Source organism: Ovis aries, chromosome 5 (assembly GCF_016772045.2).
Source record: "Ovis aries strain OAR_USU_Benz2616 breed Rambouillet chromosome 5, ARS-UI_Ramb_v3.0, whole genome shotgun sequence".
In the NCBI taxonomy this organism is placed as follows: domain Eukaryota; kingdom Metazoa; phylum Chordata; class Mammalia; order Artiodactyla; family Bovidae; genus Ovis; species Ovis aries.
In genome coordinates, this window is record NC_056058.1 from 93,374,468 (window position 1) to 93,393,500 (window position 19,033).

Consider the following 19,033-nt stretch of genomic DNA (forward strand, 5'->3'; position numbering starts at 1 on the left):
TCTCATAGATCAGAATTCTTGGTTTTTTAATTAATTCCTTGGATGTGTCTGATGTATCTGTCAGTTTAATTATTAGACTAACTTTCACTAATGAGAGAAATGAATGATATAGATCAGTGACTTGGGAAAATGAACACAGTTTGAAAATGCATAACTCAGAGGGTTTATTAATTGGTATTATTTGAGTAAACGTCATTCTTTGCTTATCTAAGGATCAGTTGAAATAAACAAAGTAGATAGAGTTCTGATGCCCAAAAAATAAAGCATATTTTTTAAGACCTGAAAGTATTTATTGAAAGACTTAGGCCTATATAGAAGCAAATATCAATCATTGATTTGAAATCATTTAATTTATGCTTAAAATTTTAAACACATAGTTTAGAATAAATTGAATTTTTTTTTAAACTTACCAGCAGCCGAAGTGAGGGTGACATGAAGGTCTCCTCTGCGGGAATATTCAATTGTTGCTTCAAATTGCACATGTTCCAGTGACTTGATAGCATTTTCTTGACCTTCACAAGCTCTTGTTGGAATTTCTATGATGACTTCTCCATTAGCTTTCAGGGCTCTAAATACATTAAAGAATCATCAGTGAACAAAGTTGTATCTCTTCCTTACATTTTATGGAAATGCATACACAGCACTCTTAAGTAGATACTCAGCTAGGCGTGTTACCTCTGTTATGAGAAGAACCCCATGAAGACAGGCTGATAAATCCCTGGAGGAGGAAATGGCAAGCCATTCCAGTAATCTTGCCTGGAAAAGTCCAAGGACAGAGGAGCCTGGCGAGCTATAGTCCATAGGGTCTCAAAGAGCCAGGACTGGCATGCAAGCACGCATACATACAGATAAACAGAACAGAGTGGAAACCCAGAAATAAACCCACCCATTAGACCTGAAACTGCAAAACTTCTAGAAGAAAACATAGGTGGAAAGTTTCATGACATTGGTCTTGGCAGTGATTTAATGGATATGACAATCAAAGCACAGGAAGCAAAAGATAAATAAAAATAAGCAAGCAGGACCACATCAAAGGAAACAAACTGAAAAGGCAATCTAAGAATAGTAGACAATATGTGAGAAACGGTTAATCTCTAAAATACATAAAAACTCCTATAACTTAATAGCAAAAATCCTAACAATCTGATTCAAAACAATGAGCTGAGGACCTGAATAGACGTTTCTCCAAAGAAGACATACAAGTGGCCAATTGATATTTGGGGGGCGGGGACGAAGTTCACCATAATTAATCATCAGGGAAATTCAAATCAAGACCCAAATCAAGATACCCATCAAGATCAGGATGACTATTACTTTAAAAAAAAATAAAGATAAAAAAGATAAGAAAAGACAAGTGTTGGTGAGGATGTGGAGAAATTGGAGCTCTTGCACAATTGGTGGGAATGCAAAATGGCGCAGCCAGTATATAAAACAATATAAAACTTCCTTAGAAAATGAAACTACCATATGATCCAGCAATGTCACTTCTGGATATTTATTCAAAACAATTGAAATTGGGGTCTCAAAGAGTTACCAGCATCCCCATGTTCATTGCAGTATTATTCTTAACAGCCAAGATAGGGGGACAACCTAGGTATTCCTCAATAGATGAATGGATAAGGAAAATATGATATTTATATACAATGGAACTTTAGCTTTAAAAAAGAAGGAAATTCTGCTATATGTGACAGTATGGATACAATGGGAAGACATTATGATGGGCAAATGAACCAGTCACAGGTAGATAAATATTGCGTAATTCTATTCATACAAGATGTCTAAAATAGTCGAATTCATAGACTCAGACAGTGGAATGTTGGTTTTCTTGGGCTTGTTGGGGTGGGAGATGGAGAGTTACTAGTCAGTGAGCATCAAGTTTCAGTTAAGCAAGATGAGTAAGTTCTAAAGATCAGCTATACATTGTACCAATAGTTAACAGTTATGTATTGTACACTTAACAATTTAAGGGGGTAGATCTCATGTTGAGTTCTGAACATAAGGAGAGAAAAGCAAATGGTAAGGAACACAAACACAGATATTTGAATGCAATAAACCATTTGTTATGGCATCAAATTCAAACAGGTTTGTCTTATATTACTCCAAAAATGGTCCATTACTGAAACAGAACTTTTTCAGAAATGATTTTATCTCCCTAATGCATGCCCTCCAAGCCTCCCACCCCTGGATATTTTGTGTGAGTGTGCCTTCAGTATAGTTGTGGTTGTCTTGATACCAGATTCTGCTTCTGCACCTAGATGTAGTGGGACAAGTATATTCTAAATGAAAACCTTAGGGCATAAAGCAGGGTTCTTTTGGAAGTCGGTTTTGGGTAACACTGGTTGGCAAGTGCTGTATCTCATCAATTCGAAGATGCATTAAAGAAAAACAAACTTAACATCTTTGAATTTGGGATGAATTTTAATGAACTGATGATTTGAAATAGTTTAATTGGCAGTGATTTTTCTTAGTGGTCTATAGGACAGTGGAGCACATTCAGTTCGGTTGCTCAGTCATGTCTGACTCTTTGCAATCCCATGAACTGCAGCATGCCAGGCTTCCCTATCCATCACCAACTCCCGGAGCTTGCTCAAACTCATATCCACCGAGTTGGTGCACATTAGCTTACTGCCATATTACTGGAGATGGGCTATGAAAGGAAAATACAAGTGTGTTGTTAACATGATTTGCAAATCTTTGGTCTCTGTGACCTCTCATGGAGCCATGGGGAACACTGGAAAATGCCATCCCCATCTACTTCAGAAGGGTAGGGGAGAAAAATTAGGCAGAGTGACAAGCATCATTCTCAAATAGTGCCATGGCACACAATTGTTTAAAATTCCTGGAGACACTTACCTGGGCTCAAAGTCATTGTCCTTGACAACACATTCCTTCTTCTCAGGCACACTGCTCCAGGTGCTGGGATCAGCCAAATCCACCAGAGCTTTGGCATTTAGCAGCCCAAATCCAAATCGACTGTTCACCATCAAGCCTGCTCCGTTCTTTTTCCATCCAGGGTTATTGGCCAGTGGGTCATACTCAGAGGTCCATACAACCAAGTGCTGCATATCTCGCCAGGTGAGATTTGGACTGGACAGGAAGTGACCGAAAGAATGTTTAGGGACAAAAAGGAGTTTCCTTGCAAAAGCAAGTGTTTAAAACAAGCATCTCCATTCAGAGATGGCAAGGTGTATTTTGCAACTGTGCCTCATTATTTTAGTGTGTATCACTATTGGTATATCTTTCATTCAGAATTAAAAATTCAGTCTTATAAATTATTAAATTTTGGTTTTCAGTACTGTAGAAATGTAGGACCAAGTTCTAATGACTTACACTTGACTGGAGCAAAAACTAAAAATGATGACACTTCCTTTGTGCCCTCCATTCTTATGCAGTCCATTAACAACCTTAGAATTTTTGACATTATGAACCCACAGTTGAGGTCTTGACTTCCTTCTTAGGAAGACTCAGATTGAGACATGGACTGGTTACCCACTCCTAAATATTTTTTTGTCTCCTTTTTTTATATGGCAAAAGTGTCAAGAAGCTCTTAGCGACTTGAGCTCATTCTTACAAGGCAACTTGCTGAACAGAGTGGGAATATGCAAGGAGTTCATGTCTTTAAGAAGCTTCAGTCAGTTCAGTTGCTTAGTCGTGTCCAATTCTTTGAGACCCCATGGACTGCAGCACACCCTGCTTCAAATCCAGTAAAAGAACTAAGTCTTTTTAATAACTGTATCTATTGAATCCTGTATTCATACCATAATGTATTGTTGGACTTTGAAGGAGAAATAATTCTTTGGGGATGGAAGGGTTCTAGGAAGGCTCTTCTAGGAGGAAATATTTTGAGATGAACTTTAAAGAATGGGTAGAACGTTAAGAAGTGGAGAGCGGGAATGAGAGAGATTAGTCAACGAAACAAAACCTCTGAGCAGGGGAAGTATAGGATATGCCCAGAGTACGGTAACCATCTGGTTTACCGGAGAAAGGAAGAGGGAGGCGAAGAGGAATACTGAGCCAGGTGGTGAGGACCTTGAATGCCAGGAAAAGGAACTTATACTTTATCCTTTGTGCAAGGGGGTGCCATAGAGGATTTTTGAGCAATGAAATGGTATAATCAGAAGTCTTGGTAAAATTAATTTAATAGCAATATAATGATAAATCAGAGGTGTGTGGGCGTGTTGGGTCTGTTAATAATGAAGACAAAGCCTTCCCTGATCACCTTAAGATTTCAACTCCCCCATAATACTCCTGTGCTCTCTTATCTTGCTGTACATTGTTTTTCTTTTATACTGCTTATCATCTTCTAACATACTGAGCAACTCATTTGTTTTGTGTGTTATTAGCATCTGTCTCCCATCCTGGAATCAGCAGTGAAAAGGGCTGAGATTTTTATCCTTCTTGTTCTCTGATGTGCACCAACCACTCAGAAGAATGCCAGGCACAGGGTATATGCTGGGTAAATATTAGCTGGTTGGATGGTTGAACGTGTCTAAGTGTTAACTAGCCTTAAATACAATTTTAAAACTTACTACCGTTAGTCATTAGAAGTCTTTCGTGATCTCAGGCCTTTCCTTAGCTCTGAGACCTGCATTGTTCCTATCAGGCCAGTCAAGCCTTATTTAGATAAAGAAATGCCTAAGTTGCATCCTGCAGGGATGCCACTGGTTGTGAAACAGCCAACAGGGGAGTCTGGCTCAGTTGGGTGTTGTCTCCCCAGAGCTGGCCATGGACTGGTTTAACAATCCCTTAGTGACAACAGGGGGCAGTGCACACTCCTAAACATGGAGGAGTCTGCTCCTTGTTGAAATCCCAGTCCTCATAAGAAGCTTTACAAAGTCTGTAGCTGGTGGCCACGTGGGCACGCTGCCCTCTGCATGCCAGCCTGGGTGCTAAGCCCACGCATCACCCTCTCTGAAGGAAGCTGTAGTAGTCAAGGACTCCAGTCCTCCTCTCCCAGCAAGCTCTTTGCATATTTACATTCCTGGGCCTTCTTATCTGAGGTCATGGGCACCTCGGCCAAGGCTTCCTGATGGGCGGAAGAGAGGGAAACCTTGAAAATACCTCTCCCCACTCTGACTCAGTGCCCAGGACTTCTCCACTCCCAGCCTCCCCCCTCACCCCCACCCTATCCCAGAGTCCAGGAAACTATCAGAGGCTTGCATTGGCTCCCTCAACAGTGAGACAACAAGCCCCCATGTCCATACTTTTAACCTGACCTTCAGCTGGTGCACCTTTCCATGGGAGAGGGTGGGGGGAAATGAAACAGGGAAAGTTGGTGTTTTCTCTGGCTTATACCATCGTGGTAAGTGATTGAAGGCTTAACTCTTTCATTTTTGGTGTGTTACTTTAAAGCTGCTCTGACACCTAGCAGCTTAATATGCCCTCTCTCTGCTCAGCTGAGCTCCTGGCAAATGGCATGCTTCAACCCAGGGATTGGAAAGACTCTAGTTCAGTGATTCTCCAAGGTTCAAGGCTGCTTGCATCATAATCACCTGGCGCACTTGTAAATAATGAAAATTCTTGAGTCCCACTCTGAACTTACGGAGCCAAAATACCTGAGGGTAGGGAGGGATTTTATATCTGAAAAAGCTGTCTAGCCAGTTTTGTGTTACAGCTACAATAATAGGAGTTGAAAGAAAGAATACAAGTATCTGCCTAATTAAGGTAATTAGAAGTCACTGGGGTCAGAATCATGGCGTCAGAATAGGGAGTAGTAAAAAGCACATTAAATTATATTCTATTACCAAGGACCTGTGTGACCTTAAGCAAGCCACTTCATCTCCCTGGGCCTGAGTGGACTCACCTCTAAGATGAGAGGTCGAGTATGACAGTCTGACGTCCAATCTGCCCAGGATCATATATATTATCCTTCATTGTAGATCTCGTATCCACACTGGCCATTCCACGCTGACGAATAATTAACTAGCTGAGCGGAAATGGCTGTTTTCTCCATGTGGAAACTAATTCTGGCCTATATAGCATGTTATTGAAATTCTTGCTTCCTTCTAGTCTTTTAAAAGGAGTTTTAGGTAAAAGCTTCTTACCAAAGGTGGACACACTGAGGTAGTCTGTGGGCCACATGCCAGTTTACCCCTTGGACTCTCGTGTGTGTGTGTGTGTGTGTGTGTGTGTGTGTGTGTGTGTGTGTGTGTGTTGGGATGAGGGTAGGTACCAAGGAGGTAAAAGTCACGGTCTTGATAATAATTATCAAACACGAAGCAGATTTCTATAGTAAGAGCTTGGTTTTTATTCACTTGCAGGTTTTGTTTTATTTTTGATTATTTTCTTTTACCTATTCTTTGCAAAATATCCAAAGAGCCTTCATTGTCAGGCAGTTAGGAAAATTAAGGCTGTTTCTCTAACAGAGTTATTTTTCATCTGAGTGATTGCATTTCATAACGTGGAAAGGACCTTCTTCTAACAGCAGTGCATCTCTTTCCTGACAGCCTTCCTCTGTTAATTAGCATCTCGCTCATCAATGGCATCCGCAATAATTACATTTTTAAAAATCTGCATTGGGTTGCTAATCAAGGATATGTTTACAGAAAATAAGGGCTTTGGAATTAAACATTGAAATTAAGCATTGCTTCTAATTAGGAAAATGTAGGTAAAGTATTCTGGAGACAAAATTCTAAAATGAAAAAGTCTTAGAGGCTACCTGGTTTAGCCTCTAATCACGACTAGGCAAGCCTGGCCGTTAAAGATTTTAGTCATTTCTTGGTTACATTTCCCAACCTCTCTGAGCCTCAGTTTCATCCTTAATAAAATGCAATTAATAATTTATATGTCACAAGGATGTTGTAAGAATTAGAGTTAGCATTGTATGTAAAGAGATTAGCACAGGTTATGGCCGATAGTAGTAGCCTGATAAATGCTGAATGCTGTTATTGATGATAAATTTAGCCCAGAGTCGTTCTTCATTCTCCACAGTTGTTACTTAAGGAAGAACACATGGTTAAATGATTCTCCCAATCATGTTTGTCTAGGACTTTTCTAGAAATTCTGGCATTCAGATTTTCTGAAGTAAAATTAGGCATCTGGTATAGACAACTGAATAGAGCAGAGCAAACTGTCCATCTGAGAACAGACATCTCAATATTTGTATGTACTTTGGCAGGAAGTTTATAAATGTTAAGATAGATTATATCCATCTTACTAATGACTGAATCAAAATTAAAGGAATTAAATTCTTATTACATACACCAGGGAGATCATAGACTCTTAATGTCTGTTAAATCATGAGCAGCATAAGAATCTGATGGAACCGCAAATGATTCTCCCCAAAATGCCAGACACACACTCTTAAACATTTCTGCATCTAGTTGCAAAGAAGTTCTTGGACCTCATATGTTTTGTAACAATCTGTGGAGCCCCTGCTTTATAAAGTGATCCATTAGGAATTAGCTGAGATTAATGAGGCTAGATCATCCTTAGATAATTTTCTCTTTATACTGTAAGAGGAGGTTTGAAATTTTAGAAATCAGATATGACAATTTTAAAATTTCAGTTCTTAGTCAAAATAACATTACATCTGTTCAGTTAGATGAATGTTTCTACTATTCTGGTCACTAGACAAGATGGTTAGGTCTGGCTGGCTATATTTGTAAGCATCTGATAGGTGTTGGATAGGGAAGACAAGATTTTTAAGGATCGTTTTCTTCTAAAAGCTCCCTGGAGCTAAAACTTATATCCTAAAGTCATAAATGACACGATCTTTTTTCACCACCTGTGTAACTACTTGCCTTCATAAGATCTTACTTCTTCCACTCTGGACCTCTTCCCACCAATCTCAGCAATTCATGTTAGATGATCTGTATAAGCTGACACCTTCAATTTCAAATTGGAGGATCCTTTTAAAAGGAAAAGGCTAGAAAAAAAAAGACCTGATCTGGCCCCTCTATTTTATAAATGATAAATTAAGCACTCAATTGGAGGTTAATTTGCCTAAGGTCACATAGCTAGTGGCATGCCTGGGACTTGAGGCCATGTGTTCCCTGCCCTCTTCACTGCTTAGATGATTTTCCCTTACGTGTGGTTTGGGGCTGCCGATGCTAGTCTTCGCTTGTGCCTGTAGACTTTGCTCTCTGTCCATCCTCTACCTGTTAAAACTGAGCTCAGATTCTGAGCACAGCTTTTCTGCTGGACCCAAGAGCTTCAGATTTGCTTGCTTCTGACTGAGCATCTGGATTTGCTCTTCCCTAATCAGATACCTTTCCAGCTCCTCCAAGTAGGTAGGCTTTGGTACGAGCCTTACTCAGCCTGTCTTGCTTAGCTGCCATGGCATCATAATTGAGATACCAGAGACTAAACCGCAACTCCACAGGTAGTCCCAGGGCTCCTGGAGTGATGCTGGCTCTCTAGCAAGTGCGCATCTTTTCCAGCTATGGCCCAGGCCAAGGCGTTCTGTTCTTCTGCTACCGCGAACCTCATCTACTGAACATGGCTTGAGGGGACTGCTTTGTCTTCTCTGTAGAGAAGATGGATGGTATTCTAGGATAACCTGCTTATTAGGAAGGATAATAGTAATCTGTAAGTTTAAACACTTCCTCTATCACTCAACCATAGCACCCGACTTAACATTTAAAGATTTCTCACCACACAACATCAGAAAGCAGAAATAAGGATGAATAAAAAGGTGTGGGCATACAGTGTGAGACAGACGATTTTTCCTCTGTATTAAGTATTAGACTATTGAATTACTATTTTGAAGGGGAAATGTTGCTAAATCCCTATTTGGTAGCATACACTAAGATAAATTCCAGGGGGATTTAGAAAATAAATATCTAATAAAAGACACATAAATGTATATTTATATACTTTGGGGTTGCAAGGATTTTCCTGAGCATAAAAAAAGGAAAAAAAAAAAAAGAACTTAGAGACTTATAATGGTAACTGTATACATAGTAACTTCATTAAATTAAAAATTACATGTAAATAAAATTAAAAGGTAAATGTCAACTAACTGAGCATCAGTAGCTTTTCTAACTAAGACCATAAAACAAAATCAAGGTCATAAACAGCAATCACAGATGATAAATGGCAAAAGAACATAAAATATTGAGCTTCATTAGTAATAAAATAAAAGCATATAAACATGAGATGCCATTTTCACCTATCAAAGTAGCAAACGTTTTAAAAGATAATAAATATAGGTTTGATAAGGCTTTAGGAAACTGACACTTTCACATGTATATTGCTGATGGGAATATAAAATGGTACAGTCTTTCTAGACTAACTTGACAATATGTATCAAGATCATTAAAGCATGCATTCCCTTTGACACCAAAATTTCAGTTGTAAATGTTTATCTTAAGGAAAATTATCAGAAACAGTAACTGATATCAATGGACAAGGGTGTTTAAGCATGAATGGCTTTAGTAAGATTTGCATTTATATAATGGTATATATATGCAGGACAGGAAGCAGCAGTTAGAACTGAACATGGAACAACAGACTGCTTCCAAATAGGAAAAGGAGTACATCAAGGCTGTATATTGTTACCCTGCTTCTTTAACTTCTATGCAGAGTACATCATGAGAAACGCTGGACTGGAAGAAACACAAGCTGGAATCAAGATTGCCAGGAGAAATGTCAATAACCTCAGATATTCAGATGACACCACCCTTATGGCAGAAAGTGAAGAGGAACTAAAAAGCCTCTTGATTAAAGTGAAAGTAGAGAGTGAAAAAATTGGCCTAAAGCTCAACATTCAGAAAACGAAGATCATGGCATCCGGTCCCATCACTTCATGGGAAATAGATGGGGAAACAGTGTCAGACTATCTTCTTGGGCTCCAAAATCACTGCAGATGGTGATTGCAGCCATGAAATTAAGACACTTACTCCTTGGAAGAAAAGTTATGACCAACTTAGATAGTATATTCAGAAGCAGAGATATTACTTTGCTGACTAAGGTCCTTCTAGTCAAGGCTATGGTTTTACCAGTGGTCATGTATGGATGTGAGAGTTGGACTGTGAAGAAGGCTGAGCGCCGAAGAATTGATGCTTTTGAACTGTGGTGTTGGAGAAGACTCTTGAGAGTCCCTTGGACTGCAAGGAGATCCAACCAGTCCATTTTAAAGGAGATCAGCCCTGGGATTTCTTTGGAAGGAATGATGCTAAAGCTGAAGCTCCAGTACTTTGGCCACCTCATGCGAAGAGTTGACTCATTGGAAAAGACCCTGATGCTGGGAGGGATTGGGGGCAGGAGGAGAAGGGGACAACAGAGGATGAGATGACTGGATGGCATCACTGACTCGATGGATGAGAGTCTGAGTGAACTCCGGGAGTTGGTGATGGACAGGGAGGCCTGGCGTGCTGCGATTCATGGGGTCACAAAGAGTCGGACACCACTGAGCGACTGAACTGAACTGAACTGAACTGAATGGTATACTACAAAAAAGGTAAAAGTCCTGTTTTTAATTCTTATGTCCCCTGATGTGTTTTGTCAGTTCTACGACTGGGCTTATATAACCTAAAAAGAAAAGGGATAGTTTTTAAAACATGTTATTCCTAATACTACCCACAGGAGACTATCTGGACAGTCTGTCTTGGTGGGAATAACCTGAAGTGAGAAGGCCTTAGAGCTGAGTGGGAGGAGGGCATGTGTTTCTAAAGGTCAGGGAAGATTGATTTGGATGTGAGAAAGTGCTCTTAATATAGACGGACTAAAATATTTACAGCATGGGGGCGGTCCTAAGATGGCGAGGAATAGGACGGGGAGACCACTTTTTCCCCGTCTTTTCATCAAAAGAACATTTAAATGCTGAGTAAATTCCACAAAACAACTTCTGAATGCTGGCAGAGGACATCAGGCACCCAGAAAAGCAGCTCACTGTCTTTGAAAAGAGGTAAGAAAAAATATAAAAGACAAAAAAAAGAGACAAAAGAGGTAGGGAGGGAGCTCCGTCCCGGGAAGGGAGTCTTAAAAGAGAGAAGTTTCCAAACACCAGGAAACACTTTCACTGCCGAGTCTGTGGTGAGCCTTGGAAGCAAAACGGCAACATAACAGGGAGGAAAAATAAATAAATAATTAAAACCCGCAGATTACAAACCCAGCGGTAACTCCCCCAGCGGAGAAGCAGCGCAGATGCCTGCATCGCCGCGAGCAAACGGAGGCTGGGCAGGGAAGCGCGGGCTGCATTGCTTTTTAAGGATCGGGCCCGAATGCCCCGAGGGTAACCAGAGCGAACTAACTTGGGCTAGCAAACCAGACTGTGGGATAGCTACCACGAAAAGCTCTAACAGAAGACACCACCAGGACCACGCACAGAACAAAGGATGGAACAGAATTAGCCAGCTGCAGATCATCCCCCTCCAGTGACAGGCAGCCAGAGCTGGAAGGGCCAGAAGGGGGCAATCACAGCCCCAGAGAGACATTATCTACCAAACTGCAAGCAGGCTTCTTTGCTAACTAAGACTTCTTGGGGTTTTGGACAGTCATCATCTGCCTGAGAAGTTGCGGCAGTTGTATACCCAGAAAACTGAGCAGCAGGGACGGGAGAGGCAATAAGTCACAGCGACCATGCTCGCCAAACACCTGAGCTACTCGGACCTGGCAAGGGCACAAAACACAGGCCCAGCCGAGTCTGCACCTCTGAGGGCTACCTGAGTGCCAGAGCCTGAGCGGCTTAGACCTGGGAGGTGCATGCAGCCCAGGGCCAGCCTCAGACAGTTCCCGGAGGAGCAACCTAGAGCCTGAGCTGTGTACACCGTGAGCAGGGGCAGGCCCAGCGTGGCTGGGACACTGTGAGCACATGCTAGTGTTATTTGTTTGCAGCGTCCCTCCCTCCCCACAGTGCGACTGAATAAGTGAGCCTAAAAAAAAGTGTCCACCACCGCCCCCCTTGTGTCAGGGTGGATATCAGACACTGAACAGACCAGCAAACAGAAGAAGCTAAAACAGAGGGAACCACCTTGGAAGTGACAGGTGCATTAGATTAAAACCCTGTTGTTAGTACCGACTACATAGGAAGGGGCCTATATATCTTGAGAAATATAAGCCGGACCAAGGAACTATCCAAAAATGAACTGACCCCACACTGCCCAAAACACCAGAGAAAGTCCTAGATATATCTTTACTATTTTTACAATCACTTTTTCTCTTTTTTTTAATCAAAAAAAATTTTTAAGTCCTCTATTACTCCTTTAATTTTCATTTTTATAACCTACTGTTACTTTTCAAAAAAAAAGACTATTTTTAAAGCAAACTTCATATATATATATATTTTAATAATTCTTGTGACTTTTTTTTCCATCTTCTTTTCTTTAATATTGTGTTTTTGAAAATCCAACCTCTACTCTAGATTTTTAATCTTTGCTTTTTGGTATTTGTTATCAGTTTTGTACCTTCAAAAACCCAATCTTCAGTACCTATTTTTACTGGAGAGTGAGATTATTGACTTGACTGCTCTCTCCTTTAGACTTTCTGTTTTTTCCCACCAGGTCGCCTCTGTCTCCTCCCCCACTCCGCCGCTTCTCTTCTCTACCCAACTCTGTGAATCTCTGTGTGTTCCAGATGGTGGAGAACACTTAGGGAACTGATTACTGGTTGGATCTGTCTCTCTCCTTTTCATTCCCCCCTTTTACCCTCCTGGCCACCTCTGTCTCCTTCCTCCCTCTTCTCTTCTCTGTATAACTCCATGAACATCTCTGAGTGGTCCAGACTGTGGAGCGCACATAAGGAAGTGATTACTGGCTAGCTTGCTCTCTCCTCTTTTGATTCCACCTCATCTCATTCGGGTCACCTCTAACTCCCTCCTCCCTCTTCTCTTCTCTATGTAACACTGTGAACCTCTCTGGGTGTCCCTCACTGCGGAGAAACTTTTCATCTTTAACCTAGATGTTTTATCAATGGTGCTGTATAGAAGGAGAAGTCTTGAGACTACTGTAAAAATAAGAATGAAAACCAGAAGCAGGAGGCTTAAGTCCAAATCCTGAGAACATCATAGAACTCCTGACTCCAGGGAACATTAATCAATAGGAGTTCATCAAATGCCTCCATACCTACACTGAAACCAAGCACCACCCAAGGGCCAACAAGTTCCAGAGCAAGACATACCATGAAAATTCTCCAGCAACACAGGAACACAACCCTGAGCTTCAATATACAAGCTGCCCAAAGTTACTCCAAAACCATTAACATCTCATAATTCATTACTGGACGCTTCTTTGCACTCCAGAGAGAAGAAATCCAGCTCCACCCACCAGAACACCAACACAAGCTTCCCTAACCAAGAAACCTTGACAAGCCACTGATACAACCCCATCCACAGCAAGGAAACTCCACAATAAAGAGAATTCCACAAACTGCGAGAATACAGAAAGGCCACTCCAAATGCTGCAATATAAACAAGATAAAGAGACAGAGGAATACCCAGCAGGTAAAGGAACAGAATAAATGCCCACCAAACCAAACAAAAGAGGAAGAGATAGGGAATCTATTTGATAAAGAATTCCAAATAATGATAGTGAAAATGATCCAAGATCTTGAAATCAAAATGGAATCACAGATAAATAGCCTGGAGACAAGGATTGAGAAGATGCAAGAAAGGTTTAACAAGGACCTAGATGAAATAAAAAAGACTCAATATATAATGAATAATGCAATAAATGAGATCAAAAACACTCTGGAGGCAACAAATAGTAGAATAACGGAGGCAGAAGATAGGATTAGTTAAGTAGAAGATAGAATCGTAGAAATAAATGAATCAGAGAGGAAAAAAGCAAAACGAATTAAAAGAAATGAGGACAATCTCAGAGACCTCCAGGACAATATGAAACGCTCCAACATTCGAATTATAGGAGTCCTAGAAGAAGAAGACAAAAAGAAAGACCATGAGAAAATACTTGAGGAGATAATAGTTGAAAACTTACCTAAAATGAGGAAGGAAATAAGCACCCAAGTCCAAGAAACCCAGAGAGTCCCAAACAGGATAAACCCAAGGCAAAACACCCCAAGACACATATTAATCAAATTAACAAAGATCAAACACAAAGAACAAATATTAAAAAAGCAGCAAGGGAAAAACAACAAATAACACACAAAGGGATTCCCATAAGGATAACTGCAGATCTTTCAATAGAAACTCTTCAGGCCAGGAGGGAATGGCAAGGCATACTTAAAGTGATGAAAGAAAATAACCTACAGCCCAGATTACTGTACCCAGCAAGGATCTCATTCAAATACAAAGGAGAAATCAAAAGCTTTAGACAAGCAAAAGCTGAGAGAATTCAGCACCAGCAAACCAGCTCTCCAACAAATGCTAAATGATATTATCTAGACAGGAAACACAAAATGGGTGTATAAACCAGAACCCAAAACAATAAAGTAAATGGCAACAGGATCATACTTTTCAATACCTTAAATGTAAATGGGTTGAATGCCCCAACCAAAAGACAAAGACTGGCTGAATGGATACAAAACAAGACCCCTATATATGTTCTCTACAAGAGACCCACCTCAAAACAAGGGACACATACAGACTGAAAGTGAAGGGCTGGAAAAAGATATTCCACGCAAATAGAGACCAAAAGAAAGCAGGAGTAGCAATACTCGTGTCAGATAAAATAGACTTTAAAACAAAGGCTGTGAAAAGAGACAAAGAAGAATACTACATAATGATCAAAAGATCAATCCAAGGAGATATAACAATTATAAATATATATGCACCCAACATAGGAGCACCGCAATATGTAAGACAAATGCTAACAAGTATGAAAGGGGAAATCAACAATAACACAATAATAGTGGGAGACTTTAATACCCCACTCACACCTATGGATAGATCAACTAAACAGAAAATTAACAAAGAAACACAAACTTTAAATGATACAATAGACCAGTTAGACCTAATTGATATCTATAGGACATTTCACCCCAAAACAATGAATTTCACCTTTTTCTCAAGTACTCATAGAACCTTCTCCAGGATAGATCACATCCTGGGCCATAAATCTAGCCTTGGTAAATTCAAACTTTGAAATCATTCCAAGCATCTTTTCTGACCATAATGCAGTAAGACTAGATCTCAATTACAGGAGAAATACTACTAAAAATCCCAACATATGGAGGCTGAACAACACGCTTCTGAATAACCAAAAAATCACAGAAGAAATAAAAAAAGAAACCAAAATATGCATAGAAATGAATTAAAACGAAAACGCAACAACCCAAAACCTGTGGGGCACTATAAAAGCAGTACTAAGGGGAAAGTTCATAGCAATACAGGCATACCTCAAGACACAAGAAAAAAGTCAAATAAATAACCTAACTCTACACATAAAGCAACTAGAAAAGGAAGAAATGGAGAACCCCAGGGTTAGTAGAAGGAAAGAAATCTTAAAAATTAGGGCAGAAATAAATGCAAAAGAAATAAAAGAGACCACAGCAAAAATCAACAAAGCCAAAAGCTGGTTCTTTGAAAGGATAAATAAAATTGACAAACCATTAGCCAGACTCATCAAGAAGCAAAGAGAGAAAAATCAAATCAATAAAATTAGAAATGAAAATGGAGAGATCACAACAGACAACACAGAAATACAAAGGATCATAAGAGACTACTATCAGCAATTATATACCAATAAAATGGACAATGTGGAAGAAATGGACAAATTCTTAGAAAAGTACAACTTTTCAAAACTGAACCAGGAAGAAATAGAAAATCTTAACAGACCCATCACAAGCACAGAAATTGAAACTGTAATCAGAAATCTTCCAGCAAACAAAAGCCCAGGTCCAGATGGCTTCACAGCTGAATTCTACCAAAAATTTCGAGAAGAGCTAACACCTATCCTCCTCAAACTCTTCCAGAAAATTGCAGAGGAAGGTAAACTTCCAAACTCATTCTATGAGGCCAACATCACCCTAATACCAAAACCTGACAAAGATGCCACAAAAAAGAAAACTACAGGCCAATATCACTGATGAACATAGATGCAAAAATCCTTAACAAAATTCTAGCAATCAGAATCCAACAACACATTAAAAAGATCATACACCATGACCAAGTGGGCTTTATCCCAAGGATGCAAGGATTCTTCAATATCTGCAAATCAATCAATGTAATTCACCACACTAACAAACTGAAAAATAAAAGCCATATGATTATCTCAATAGATGCAGAGAAGGCCTTTGACAAAATTCAACATCCATTTATGATAAACACTCTCCAGAAAGCAGGAATAGAAGGAACATACCTCAACATAATAAAAGCTATATATGACAAACCCACAGCAAACATTATCCTCAATGGTGAAAAATTGAAAGCATTTCTCCTAAAGTCAGGAACAAGACAAGGGTGCACACTTTCACCACTACTATTCAACATAGTTCTGGAAGTTTTGGCCACAGCAATCAGAGCAGAAAAGGAAATAAAAGGAATCCAAATTGGAAAAGAAGAAGTAAAACTCTGTTTGCAGATGACATGATCCTCTACATAGAAAACCCTAAAGACTCCACCAGAAAATTACTAGAGCTAATCAATGAATATAGTAAAGTTGCAGGATATAAAATCAACACACAGAAATCCCTTGCATTCCTATACACTAACAATGAGAAAGTAGACAAAGAAATTAAGGAAACAATTCCATTCACCATTGCAACAAAAAGAATAAAATACTTAGGACTATATCTACCTAAAGAAACTAAAGACCTATATATAGAAAACCATAAAACACTGAAAGAAATCAAAGAGGACACTAATAGATGGAGAAATATACCATGTTCATGGATCGGAAGAATCAATATAGTGAAAATGAGTATACTACCCAAAGCACTCTACAGATTCAATGCAATCCCTATCAAGCTACCAGCAGTATTTTTCACAGAGCTAGAACAAATAATTTCACAATTTGTATGGAAATACAAAAAACCTGGAATAGCCAAAGCAATCTTGAGAAAGAAGAATGGAACGGGAGGAATCAACCTGCCTGACTTCAGGCTCTACTACAAAGCCACAGTCATCAAGACAGTATGGTACTGGCACAAAGGCAGACATACAGATCAATGGAACAAAATAGAAAGCCCAGAGATAAATCCACATGCCTATGGACACCTTATCTTTGACAAAGGAGGCAAGAATATACAATGGATGAAAGACAATCTCTTTAACAAGTGGTGCTGGGAAAACTGGTCAACCACTTGAAAAAGAATAAAACTAGAATACTTTCTAACACCATACACAAAAATAAACTCAAAATGGATTAAAAACCTAAATGTAAGACCAGAAACTATAAAACTCCTAGAGGAGAACATAGGCAAAACACGCTCAGACATAAATCTCAGCAGGATCCTCTATGACCCACCTCCCAGAATATTGGAAATAAAAGCAAAAATAAACAAATGGTTCCTAATTAAAATTAAAAGCTTCTGCACAACAAAGGAAAACTATAAGCAAGGTGAAAAGATAGCCTTCGGAATGGGAGAAAATAATAGCAAATGAAGCAACTGACAAACAACTAATCTCAAAAATATACAAGCAACTCCTGCAGCTCAATTCCAGAAAAATAAACGACCCAATCAAAAAATGGGCTAAAGAACTAAATAGACATTTCTCCAAAGAAGACATACAGATGGCTAACAAACACATGAAAAGATGTTCAACATCACTCATTATCAGAGAAATGCAAATCGAAACCACAATGAGGTACCATTTCACACCAGTCAGAATGGCTGAAATCCAAAAGTCTACAAGCAATAAATGCTGGAGAGGGTGTGGAGAAAAGGGAACCCTCTTACACTGTTGGTGGGAATGCAAACTAGTACAGCCACTATGGAGAACAGTGTGGAGATTCCTTTAAAAACTGCAAATAGAACTTCCTTATGACCCAGCAATCCTACTACTGGGCATACACACCGAGGAAACCAGAATTGAAAGAGACACGTGTACCCCAATGTTCGTCGCAGCACTGTTTATAAAAGCCAGGACATGGAAGCCACCTAGATGTCCATTAGCAGATGAATGGATAAGAAAGCTGTGGTACATATATACAATGGAGTATTACTCAGCCATTAAAAAAATACATTTGAATCAGTTCTAATGAGGTGGATGAAACTGGAGCTGATTATACAGAGTGAAGTAAGCCAGAAAGAAAAACACCAATACAGTATTCTAACACATATATATGGAATTTAGAAAGATGGTAATGATAACCCTGTAGGTGAGACAGCAAAAGAGACACAGATGTGTAGAACAGTATTTTGGACTCTGTGGGAGAGGGAGAGGGTGGGATGATTTGGGAAATGGCATTGAAACATGTATAATATCATATAAGAAATGAATTGCCAGTCTAGGTTCAATTCAGGATACAGGATGCTTGGGGCTGGTGCACTGGGATGACCCAGAGAGATGGTATGGGGAGGCAGGTAGGAGGGGTGTTCAGGATTGGGAACACATGTACACCCGTGGCGGATGCATGTTGATGTATGGCAAAACCAACACAGTATTGTAAAGTAAAATAAATAAATTTTTAAAAGGCCTAAAAAAAATTACAGAATAGTGTGTGAATTAAGATCCCAATTTTGTAAGACAAGTGTGCATGAAACCTACCTCGAGATGTTAACTGGAAAAGAACTTATTATTTTTGGTAGTTTTCTTCTATAACCATTATTCAGAAAAGAATATATGCTATTTAAAAAGAAGAAGTAGCTTTTTACAGGTGATTAGAAGCGTTCTGGGCCTTACTTTGCTTCCAGGGCTAGAGCGAAGATGCCCGCAGCCAGGGGTGCAGAGGCTGAGGTGCCCGTGTGGGTCTCCGTGCAGTCGTTGTGCAGGTCAGCGCTCGTCTGGGGGGTATCAGGAGAGAAAGAAACGTGGGAGAACATGTGAGGCGTGTGATCCCGTCCCTGGGGGTTAACCCTACCAAGGGCTGCATCTGCTCTGATCAGGAAGGCCAGCTGATTCGATTCGCTACTTCCTCTTCTGGGCCACAGGCGGATGTTTGCCATCTGCTGATATTTTAGCTCCCTCTCCTCTATATGCAACTTGTCTATAATTCTGGCATCAGAATGCCTTTTCTGGGGATGAAGTCCTCCC

At 39.8% G+C, this 19,033-nt stretch overlaps 1 protein-coding gene across 1 annotated transcript in view; it reads right to left on the reverse strand.

Annotated features, from left to right (window-relative positions):
- PCSK1 (proprotein convertase subtilisin/kexin type 1) overlaps nt 1–19,033 on the reverse strand; it is a 52,334-nt gene that overhangs the window by 8,271 nt on the left and 25,030 nt on the right. The window contains exons 9-11 of the mRNA XM_004009088.6: nt 18,683–18,783; nt 2,854–3,087; nt 411–568 (exon numbers count right to left, since the gene is read on the reverse strand). Coding sequence (XP_004009137.2) covers nt 411–568; nt 2,854–3,087; nt 18,683–18,783 — 493 coding nt within the window. The remainder of the gene's footprint in view (nt 1–410; nt 569–2,853; nt 3,088–18,682; nt 18,784–19,033) is intronic.